This window comes from Hemitrygon akajei, chromosome 11, assembly GCF_048418815.1.
Source record: "Hemitrygon akajei chromosome 11, sHemAka1.3, whole genome shotgun sequence".
NCBI lineage: Eukaryota > Metazoa > Chordata > Chondrichthyes > Myliobatiformes > Dasyatidae > Hemitrygon > Hemitrygon akajei.
The window spans coordinates 75,318,423-75,330,032 of NC_133134.1; the positions used below are offsets into that span (position 1 = coordinate 75,318,423).

At 54.7% G+C, this 11,610-nt stretch overlaps 1 protein-coding gene across 1 annotated transcript in view; it reads left to right on the plus strand.

Moving 5' to 3' along the window:
• The window catches only part of LOC140736349 (myotubularin-related protein 11-like), a 147,623-nt gene extending 136,019 nt beyond the window's left edge, over nucleotides 1-11,604 (plus strand). Inside the window, exons 5-14 of the mRNA XM_073062341.1 lie at nucleotides 2,893-2,965; nucleotides 4,091-4,221; nucleotides 5,684-5,774; nucleotides 5,881-6,031; nucleotides 7,974-8,061; nucleotides 8,143-8,228; nucleotides 8,992-9,116; nucleotides 9,200-9,278; nucleotides 9,735-9,804; nucleotides 10,396-11,604. Coding sequence (XP_072918442.1) covers nucleotides 2,893-2,965; nucleotides 4,091-4,221; nucleotides 5,684-5,774; nucleotides 5,881-6,031; nucleotides 7,974-8,061; nucleotides 8,143-8,228; nucleotides 8,992-9,116; nucleotides 9,200-9,278; nucleotides 9,735-9,789 — 879 coding nt within the window. The 3' untranslated portion in view covers nucleotides 9,790-9,804; nucleotides 10,396-11,604. The remainder of the gene's footprint in view (nucleotides 1-2,892; nucleotides 2,966-4,090; nucleotides 4,222-5,683; nucleotides 5,775-5,880; nucleotides 6,032-7,973; nucleotides 8,062-8,142; nucleotides 8,229-8,991; nucleotides 9,117-9,199; nucleotides 9,279-9,734; nucleotides 9,805-10,395) is intronic.
• The last annotated feature ends 6 nt before the right edge of the window (nucleotides 11,605-11,610 follow it).

The following is an 11,610-nucleotide window of genomic DNA, read 5'->3' on the forward strand; positions in this document are numbered from 1 at the left end:
GAGACCAGTGCCCGTGATGGAGCTGACTGAGTTTACAACTCTCTGCAGCTTACTTCGATCCCGTGCTGTAGCCTCCTCACCACCCCATACCAGACGGCGATGCAGCCAGTCAGAATGCTCTCCATGGTACGTCTGTAGAAATTTTCAAGTATTTTAGGTGGAAACCAAAGCTCCTCAAACTGCTAATGGAATACAGTCACTGCTTTGCCATCATCGACTGGTGTTGTAGAATTTGTTCTTCTGTGGCAGAGGCGTACATAAAGTTTCTGTGAAATGCAGAAGTAAACATTGAAAAGCAGAGTAGTGAGGTGGTGTTCGTGGATCATTCAGAGGGGAAGAAGCTGTTCCTGAATCCTCGAATGTGGGTCTTTTTGGTTGGGGGTGGATATCAGAGGTAGATATTTTAGACAGTGGTGGGTGCATGGAACGCATTGCTAAGGGTGGTGGTAGGGGCAGATACTACAGCGATTGTTAAATGAGCACACGGAGGAAAGAAAAGATAAGATAAAACTTTATTTATCCCAAAGGAAATTATTGTTCCAAGGTTGCTCAGTCAGAAATATATCCTTTAGAATACAGAATGTAAGCACTGAAGTGTGAAAGAATACAAAATGTGCATTAAAGAGCAATAGTGCACAATACAGATGTGCAATGAAACTATGTACGTACTTAAGGAGGAAGAGTTTTAGCCACAGGGAGAAAGGAGGTTATGTAGGAGGGAAGGGTTAGAGTCGGTTAAAAGGCTGACACACAGCATGGGCCGAAGGGACTGTACTGTGCTGTAACGTTCTGTGATCGCTGTCCTGTACCCCCTGCCCACCCTCACCGTGATGGGAAGGGGGCACGTCCCGGATGGCGAGGGAATGTACCCCCTGCCCACCCTCACCGTGATGGGAAGGGGGCACGTCCCGGATGGCGAGGGACTGTACCCCCTGCCCACCCTCACCGTGATGGGAAGGGGGCACGTCCCGGATGGCGAGGGACTGTACCCCCTGCCCACCCTCACCGTGATGGGAAGAGGGCACGTCCCGGATGGCGAGGGACTGTACCCCCTGCCCACCCTCACCGTGATGGGAAGGGGGCACGTCCCGGATGGCGAGGGACTGTACCCCCTGCCCACCCTCACCGTGATGGGAAGGGGGCACGTCCCGGATGGCGAGGGACTGTACCCCCTGCCCACCCTCACCGTGATGGGAAGGGGGCACGTCCCGGATGGCGAGGGACTGTACCCCCTGCCCACCCTCACCGTGATGGGAAGGGGGCACGTCCCGGATGGCGAGGGACTGTACCCCCTGCCCACCCTCACCGTGATGGGAAGGGGGCACGTCCCGGATGGCGAGGGACTGTACCCCCTGCCCACCCTCACCGTGATGGGAAGGGGGCACGTCCCGGATGGCGAGGGACTGTACCCCCTGCCCACCCTCACCGTGATGGGAAGGGGGCAAGTCCCGGATGGCGAGGGACTGTACCCCCTGCCCACCCTCACCGTGATGGGAAGGGGGCACGTCCCGGATGGCGAGGGACTGTACCCCCTGCCCACCCTCACCGTGATGGGAAGGGGGCACGTCCCGGATGGCGAGGGACTGTACTGTGCTGCTGCCTCGAGTCGCTGCTTCTGGAAGATGGTGCCGAGGTTGTGCCCGTGACGAAGCTGGCTGAGTTACAGCCCTGTCCTGATTCTGTGCAGTGGCCCCTCCATACCAGACCGCGATGTAACCAGACAGAATGCCCTCCACAGCACTTCCATGTTCCATGACTCTGCCATTGAGGCAGGAGATACAAAACTTTAATAGCCTGTGCCACCAGGCTCAGGGGCAGCTTCTACCCTGTGAACAGACCCTCACATACTGAGAGAGGGATCCTTGACCTCACAAGCTAATTCTTTTGGCAACGCACAAGAAATGCCAAGTGTGTCACTTGAGGCTGCTGTACCTCCTCCCTGATGGTAGTAACGTAAAGGGAGCATGTCCCAGATGCTGAAGATCCTCCAGGATTTCTTGAGGTGCTGCATTTTGAAGGTGTCCTGGATGCTGGGGAGGCCAGTGCCCAGATGGAGGCTGCAGCTGTTCCCGAATCTCCGTACTGGACGGTGATGCCATCGGTCAGAATGGTCTCCACATGACAAATCAAATCTCCTCGACTTCCAGTGTAGGGAAAATTGCCAAGGTAATGCAAATACATGGGGCAGGCGTCAGCACGAAGGGCCAAAATCGGAGTTGTTCTGGCTTCCAGTCCTGTGAGCTGTCAGTGGTGACGTCGATCTGAGTGAGCGTGCAGAGCTCTGGGAGTAAACCAAGGCCACAATTATGTCCTTGGTGGGAGACGATGTCTTCAGGACGCCCTGAGCCTCAGCTCACTGGGACGTTTTGTTCCTAGGCCCTGAACTGCTGAATTCCTGGATCGGGATCCGGTGGACTCCTGGTGCTCTCTGAAGCTCAGAGAGATGAGTGGTGGTCTTACTGCCAGATTCTGATGGGTGGGGGGGAGTGCAAATACAGAGAAAAATGTTCCCCTCTTGGGTTTCTCCAGCGAGGGGATTGTCATCCCAGGGCAAGAGGGTTTGTTATTTCAGATGTATTTAGAACAGGCTGTTCGGCCCATTGGGTCTCTTCTCACCCATCTTCCCATCAACTCTGGCCAAGTTCTACCTTTCACCTGTGTACTAGCAGGGCAGTTTACGGCAGCTGATTGTCTCTGCTCGTCCTGAGGAGTGGAGATCGGGAGTGAACCGGGGGCCCTGGAGTTCTCCCCGCTGCACCACTACTGGGGGCCGTGAGAAGCATCGATACGGGAAGAGTGGGGTATTTCAGAGCAGAAGTTTGAGCGCATCTCTCTGCTCAGACCCTATCCTGTCAATGACTGGTTCTCCCCCCCCATGCCCCTCCTGTACAGGTGTTGGACTCTGGCACTGCCCCTCTGGGACTGGACGAAGTGGCCTTGTCCTGCATTGAGCGGCTGGTGGCAGGTGAGTGCAAGATGTGAGAACCGCCACTCTCAGGTCCCGCACACCAGGCCTGTTGGCCCATCCCATGTCTGCTAGCCCCTTCGGGAAAATCTCTCCGACCAACCCCCACTGCCTTTCAATTGGCCCCCACAGCCCTTCATCCATCTCTACACTAGGTTTAGCCCATCCCTGAGGTCCCCTTATCAGAACTGGAAAATCTGACCCCCTCTCTTCCCTCTTCCTTGGGTGATTCTGGCCCCTCTGTCGATCCTCATCCGTCAGTAAGCCTCCAACAGATGACCTACCCAGGAAAACACATCAGTTTATTCCATCTGTGAGGTCTCATTATTGGAAACTAGATGGATTTACCCCCTGTTTTACCCCCCCTGAATTGGTGTGGGTGTTCCACCCCCACCCCAAGTTCTTTGTTGAATTTCATTTCCCAGTAAGACTCCCAACAGATGACGCACCCAGGAACACCGTCAGTCTATCCTATCTCCAGAGATCCCACGCTTTGAAACGGGAAGGATTGACCCTTATGCCCCTCACAAATTCACAGCCCCTCTTCCCCCACCCAACAGGTCACCCACCCAGGAATGGCAAGCCCCCTCTTGAGGACAAGGAACATTTGGGGAGAGGAGGAACACTTGTGCTTCCCTCAGTTCCCTCCCCTCCCACCCATGGTCCTTGTCCTGAGACCCAGGTGCTGGTTGAAGGGCCACTGTGAGGGACAGCTCTGTGGGATGGGCGGACGTCTCTGCACCCACTCGGGTGTGGGGTGGTGGGAAGGGAAGAGAGGATGGGATGCACTGACACCCAAATATTAAACAGACCTGACTCCCTCACCCTCCCCCCAACACGTTCTGACCCAGGAGGGCAACAGAGCCTCTTGTTGGCAGTTGAATAGGTGGGGGGAAGGGTGTTGGAATGGAAGGGCAGCTGTTGTGGGTTGGGGAAGCTGGGGAGGGGATGAGGAGGGGGAGGCATTGGGATCTGGGACAGCACGGGGAGTCTTCTGGGTCAGGACAGATGGGAGGGGATGGACGGGAGTTCTCGGACAGCATGGGGAGGGACAAAGGGAGCGAGTTCTGGAGCCAGGGTTGGGATGGGGGCTGGAGCTTTAACCCTTCCCTCTCTGTGTCTCAGTGAGCAGCTCCCGCAGTAAAGTGCTGACGGCCTCTTCCAACCTCAAGTTCCAGCCCGAGGAGATCCGGCTGCACTGCAGGGACTTCCGACTCCTGCACTTCCAGCTGGAGCCCGGACACCACACCCGGCAGGTACTCGTCCCCTCGCGGCCCCAGTCCGGCTACTCTCCCCTGAACTCCTGCATTAACGAGACATTTTCATCCACAGACCTGCTGTGCACTGGGCTTTTCCCTTTGTTTTTCTCTGTAAACTCTAGAGACCGTTGTGTGTGAAAATCCCAGGAGATCAGCAGTTTCTGAGATACTCAAACCACCCCATCTGGCACCAACAGTCATCCCACAGTCAAAATCACTTAGACCACATTTGTTCCCCATTCTGATGACTGAACCTCTTGGCCATGTCTGCTTATATGAGTACTTAATAAACTGGCCAGTGTTGGGCCCAGGGCAGGTCATCTGAGGTGTTAACACCCAGGAGTTTAAAGGTGCTGGCTCTCCTTACCTCTGATCTCCCCAGCGTAGACAGGCGCAGGTTCCCTCTCCTTCCCCTTCCGGAGGTTCTGCTGATGTGAGGTGAGAGGTGGTTGTCGGGCACCGTACAACCAGCTGACCGACCTTGCTGTGACAATCTGAGGTTCCACTCGTGGTTCCTTAACAACAGTCAGCGAATTTGAAGATGGTGTTGCAGCACAGTCTCGTGTGTAGAGAGAGCAGAGCATGGGGCAAATCATACAGCCTTGAGGTGTGCCTCCATTCATGGTCAGTAAGGAGAAGGTGTTGCCAGTCCTGTGTATCTGTACAGAGTCACTGTTTATTCAGGGTGAGGGTCAGTCACTGTAAATCTGTACCGAGTCACTGTTTATTCAGGGTGAGGGTCACTCACTGTGTAACTGTACAGAGTCACTGTTTATTCAGGGTGAGGGTCACTCACTGTGTAACTGTACACAGTCACTGTTTATTCAGGGCGAGGGTCACTGTGTAACTGTACAGAGTCACTGTTTATTCAGGGTGAGGGTCACTCACTGTGTAACTGTACACAGTCACTGTTTATTCAGGGCGAGGGTCACTGTGTAACTGTACCGAGTCACTGTTTATTCAGGGCGAGGGTCTCTGTGTAACTGTACACAGTCACTGTTTATTCAGGGTGAGGGTCAGTCACTGTAAATCTGTACCGAGTCACTGTTTATTCAGGGTGAGGGTCAGTCACTGTAAATCTGTACCGAGTCACTGTTTATTCAGGGTGAGGGTCACTCACTGTGTAACTGTACAGAGTCACTGTTTATTCAGGGTGAGGGTCACTCACTGTGTAACCATACAGAGTCACTGTTTATTCAGGGCGAGGGTCACTGTGTAACTGTACCGAGTCACTGTTTATTCAGGGCGAGGGTCTCTGTGTAACTGTACACAGTCACTGTTTATTCAGGGTGAGGGTCACTCACTGTGTAACTGTACACAGTCACTGTTTATTCAGGGTGAGGGTCACTCACTGTGTAACTGTACACAGTCACTGTGTAGGTTAAGGGTCACTGTACAGTTACAGAGTCTCTGTTTCAACAGGTTTGCAAGAGTTAACACTGGATTTTGTTTTTAACAGATAGTCACACTGATCGCTCAGAGTTCTCGACCGGAGTCACTGCGGGACCTGTTTTTGTTCGATTACGCTCTGGAAGTGACTGCAAACACTGGTTAGTGTTGGAGTGTCTGCTCTGTCCGAGGGACCGATGTCTGCAGTGTGATTGGTTTGTTCACGTGGGGCCCCTGTGTGAATCTGTGTCTACCCTGTGTCTGCAGCGCCCCGCCGATGTAATGCTGACTTCGAGAAGGATTTCTCACGCACCCGGTTGTTTGAATCCCATTTGGACTGGGAGAGTGAACTGGACAGGACGGGAGTGCGAGGCTGGAGGGTCAGCCTCGTTAACGAACGTTTCGAAGTCTCGGCCAGGTGATGGCTAAACTCTTACGCTTTGTAACGTTGAAACATTACACTAATTCAAAGGAAGACACGCGAGTCCAGGAAAGCGGGTCTAACTTCAAGGTTACCTTTAAGTGAGGCGTGTACGTGTCACGAGGTAGTGTGATGATGTATGCAAGTAACCCATAATTAATTATTTAAATGAACAAGAATGTTTAATCAAACAATATATATGATTGCTCAAATATTACCAAAATATTAAATACACAACACTCCTCCCTGCTTAGCTATAAACTCCAACTCAATAGAGAATGCATCTCCACTATAAGCAGTATATTATATAATACATCTGCTATGCAGACATCCACAGCACAGTCAATGTTTAAATTGACTAAAGATTTGATCACTGTGCAGGATTTTTTACTCTTGTGGGATAACGTCTTTCCTGACAAGTGGGGTCACTCTGCTTGGCAAGTGAGACTTCTTGGCTGTGAAACCATCTCGGGATCTGGGGCCTCCTGCCTGATGTTTGTGGGAGTCTGCAGGAAGTGATTCTGTCAGCTCTGAACACCTTCCTTATTTCTCAGCTTTTCTCTCTGGATCTGCTTCGAGCCTCTGCTTTCTTTCCCCTTTTCTTTCCAGTTTGTGCATCTCGATCTTGGGAAGGTGCATTTAGTTCACTGGAGTATTCTCTTATTTCTCATTCTCTTGCTCCCTTTATGATCTGATCTCTCCTCATCCACAACTTCATCGAATGAATTCTCTGTGTTTGTATCTCCATTGACTCCTTTATTTTGGCCTTCCATCCATCCGGCTCGGCTTTGGTCTTTGCATCTACCTTTACAATTTGTCTCTCACTTGAAGTTCATGCCAAAACCGTAATGTATATAGAGTTTTAGACTCAAAATCAGAATTCTTAAAACTTCCCTGAAGCTCCTTGAACTCCCTTCCAGCTTAAAACCAAGCCACATTTCACAGAAAACTGCCTGGTTAACATATCAGAAGCTTCCTCAGATAATGTTGCCTATGAAAACCGTTGGAGTCAGACCACCGCTTTGTTATTTCCACGCTTCCCCTGGGCAGCGTGACCCTTCCTTGGTCCAGTAGACTTTGCAACCAAAGGCACAGAGTTGGCACCAACACCTGCTTGCCCTCTGTTGGGCAACGGTTCATGGTTTTCGACAGTTGTAGCATTACCCAGTACCTTTCTTAACTGGCTTTCAGTTTTCTTCATTGCAGGGTATATGGCACAGAAATGGTGGATAGATCCCCAATCAAACAATCACGTCCCCACAATGCTGACCCTCCTGTTTTTACCGTATACAAACCCAGTGTGGCTTGTTGGTTGTGGTATTTCACAGTCATGGACGTCATTCCCACTGGAGTTATCTTTTCTCCGATATAAGTTCCTAGGTGAATGTCTACAGGCTTCAGTTTGGAGTCTTTGACATGCTGTTCTAACTTATTTTGTGGAATGACTGAAACAGTGCCCAACTCCATTTTAATTAATTTGCCGTTCACTTCTGGCACAAGCCATATTTCTCATCTATTGTTAGTTTACACTGTAAATCTCAAGGCTACTCAGTCCTGTGTCACTCTCATCATTATAAGATTTTTCATCAACACCGTGCAGATTAGTGCTCTTTTCGAAACTGCAACTTGATTTTAAAAATCTTTTTCTCTTCCCGGTGTTACACAGCGACGGACCCGTCCCCACCGGTACCATACCCCGGTGTTACACAGCGACGGACCCGTCCCCACCGGTACCGTACCCCGGTGTTATACAGTGACGGACCCGTCCCCCACCGGTACCGTACCCCGGTGTTACACAGTGACGGACCCATCCCCACCAGTACAGTACCCCCGGTGTTATATAGAGACAGACCTGTCCCCACCGGTACCGTACCCCGGTGTTACACAATGACAGACCCGTCCCCACCCCCTGACCGATATGCTGTCGTGTTGTCCACAGTCTCTCGAGGGTCCTGGTGGTTCCCCGGACGATTCTCGACCTGGATATCAAGAGCCTATCGGCTTTGTTTACTGACGGACGCATCCCGGTGAGTATATTGCGTGGGAAGGGGGTTGTGTGTGGGTTCCCTGCCCTGCCCAACGTAACCGTTCTCTGTACCTGTCCACAGCGATGGACCTGGCATCATGCTGGCAGCAACCTGCTGAGGATGAGCAGCTTCCAGAGCACCAGCTTCACCCAGAGGGACGGGCTCAGGTGGGTATGGTGGAGTCACAGGGCTGGGGGGGCGGGCATCAGCTCCCCTCCACACCGTCCCATCACACACTTCGGGGGGTCAGACACAGAGTGAAACTCCCTCCACACCGTCCCATCACACACTCCCGGGGTCAGACACAGAGTGAAGCTCCCTCCACACCGTCCCATCACACACTCCCGGGGTCAGACACAGAGTGAAACTCCCTCCACACCATCCCATCACACACTCCCGGGGTCAGACACAGAGTGAAACTCCCTCCACACTGTCCCATCACACACTCCCAGGGTCAGACACAGAGTGAAACTCCCTCCACACTGTCCCATCACACACTCCCGGGGTCAGACACAGAGTGAAACTCCCTCCACACTGTCCCATCACACACTCCCAGGGTCAGACTCAGAGTGAAGCTCTCTCTACACCGTCCCATCACACTCCCGGGGTCAGACACAGAGTGAAGCTCTCTCTACACCGTCCCATCACACACTCCCGGGGTCAGACACAGAGTGAAGCTCCCTCTACACAGTCCCATCACACACTCCCGGGGTCAGACACAGAGTGAAACTCCCTCCACACTGTCCCATCTCACACTCCGGGGTCAGACACAGAGTGAAGCTCTCTCTACACCATCCCATCACACACTCCCAGGGTCAGACAGTGTGTGAAGCTTCCTCTACACCGTCCCATCACAGTCCTGGGCCAGACACACCGGACACACAGCGGATCGCTCCCCACCCCATAACCTGTTGGTGTTGTGCTCGTCAGTAAGCTGGAAGAGATGGTGTGTGGAGGACACACGCAGTTGGTGATCGCCGATCTTGGGGAGGACCTACCGAGCCCAGCGGACATCCAGCAGGCATACAGCCGGCTCCGCTCCCTGTGCGCATGTGGTGAGTCGCTCCTCCCTGCCTGTGCCTCTCATCTCCCTCCCCTTTGCCCACCACCCCCTCACCTGCTGCCTTTCCCTCCGCAGAGCTGCCCGGCGCCATTCGGGACGGTGACGAGAAGTGGCTCTCGTCGCTGGAGTCCACGCGCTGGCTGGAGTATGTCAGGTACGGAGGGGAGACGTTGTCCCAGGGTGGGGCCAGCTCCTGGGCGTGTGGGGGGGGGGAGAGAAGTTGGGGCTGGAGAAGAGTGCTGCAGTTGAGGGTGGGAGCGCTGTGGGCGAGTGGGGAGGAATCAGGGCAGGAGGTAGGGCTCTGTGGATGGGGGAGGGATTGGGGAACTCCACCCTGCTGACTCCCCCCCACCCCCCCAGGTTGCCGTAGTAGCGACGCGATCAGCACAACGTTATTAAAGCTCAGGACGTTCCAGAGTTCAAAGTTCAATTCTGGCCTTTGTCCATTTCTCCCCGTGAGATTCCTGGCTAGTGGGCTAAGAGGTCATCGTTCAGTTGTCCTGTGATTAGGCCAGAGTTAAACTGGTGGGTTGCTGGGCGGGGTTGCTCACTGGCCCAGAAGGGCCTGTTCTACGATAAAAGAGATAAATATTGTGTCTCCGGCCCACAGGTTGTGCCTGAAGAAAGCCACGGACGTGTCGGCACTGCTGGGAACCAGAGGCTGACTGTCACGCTGCAGGGTGAGTGTCCTGCCCCCACCCTCCGTACGGTACGAGGGCCCCTCCACCTCCCCACCCCTCTGACCCTCTCGGCCCCCTCCACCCTGCCACCACCTCTGATCCTCTCGGCTCCCCTCACCATCTCCCCCTCCGCAGCACAACACTCCACAGATCCCTTCTCCTCTCCAGTCCATCCCTGGGAACCCGAACCCTCTCTCATTCCCGGGACCCCACCCCTCACTGTGGGATAGAATCCGACCCCTCGGCCCCCCCTCTCCCCCCTCCCCCTCTCCCCCCCCCTCTCCCCCCCCTCTCCCCCCCTCCCCCCCCCTCTCCCCCCCCTCTCCCCCCCCTCTCCCCCCCCCTCTCCCCCCCCCTCTCCCCCCCCCTCTCCCCCCCCTCTCCCCCCCCCTCTCCCCCCCCCTCTCCCCCCCCTCTCCCCCCCCTCTCCCCCCCTTCTCTCCCCCCCTCTCTCAGACCCCCGGTGGGTGGGGACATGCCCTCTCTCTCTCAGTCCAGATCCCAGGGGGTGGGGATGTGTCCCTTTCTGTCCCTGGGACATTGTGAGTGGGCTGTACAGACTGCCGGCTGGCATGCCCTCCATCCCCACAGAATCGGACGATCGGGATCTGTCCTGCCTGGTGTCGTCCCTGGTCCAGCTGATCCTGGACCCCAGCAGTCGGAGCCTGTCTGGATTCCAGAGTCTGGTGCAGAAGGAGTGGGTGTCAGCCGGACATCGGTTCACTGACCCGCCTCGACCTCCTGCGAGCATCTGACAAGGAGGAGGTGGGGTCCCGCCGACGGAGTAGAGCAGGGGTTCCAAACCTTTCTGTGCCATGGGCCTCGACCGTTAACCAAGGGTCTGTGGATCCCAGGCGGGGAATTTCTGATAGAGATGGAGCTTCACTCTGTGTCTGACCCCGGGAGTGTGTGATGGGCGGTGTGGAGGGAGTTTCACTCTGTGTCTGACCCCGGGAGTGTGTGATGGGACAGTGTGGAGGGTGGTTCACTCTGTGTCTGACCCCGGGAGTGTGTGATGGGACGGTGTAGAGGGAGTTTCACTCTGTGTCTGACCCCGGGAGTGTGTGATGGGACGGTGTGGAGGGAGTTTCACTCTGTGTCTGACCCCGGGAGTGTGTGATGGGACGGTGTGGTGGGATTTTCACTCTGTGTCTGACCCCGGAAGTGTGTGATGGGACGGTGTGGAGGGAGCTTCACTCTGTGTCCGACCCCGGGAGTGTGTGATGGGACGGTGTGGAGGGAGTTTCACTCTGTGTCTGACCCCGGGAGTGTGTGATGGGACCGTGTAGAGGGAGTTTCACTCTGTGTCTGACCCCGGGAGTGTGTGATGGGACGGTGTGGAGGGAGTTTCAGTTCAGAAGCTGGCTGGATTTGTCTCCCAGATGACTGTGGGGATTCCTGTTGGATCGAGAGACCGAGTTCTTCCTGCTGCTGACGTTGAGCCTGGCTGCCGTGATCTAGACATCAGCAATACTTTGGAGTCAGCCGGTGTGACGCAGGGTTTCATTCTGAGAGGTCGACAGTACTCCCCCCCCCCCCACCCCCACAGAATCTGAGTTCCTCCAGCAGATTGCTTGACCCTCCACACCATTCCATCACTGTGAAGATCCCCCTACGCTCTGTTCCAGGGTCAGACACTAACTCCTCAATATCCTCCCCTCACCCAGTGAGAGAGCCCCCTGAACTGCCCCCTCCCTCCCCGATCGGAACCACATCTGCTGCCTCTCCCTGCCTCTGAGGGCAGTGGACATCTGTGAAGTGGGACTTCTGCTTCTTTTCAGATGTGACCCCACCCTGAGATCCTCA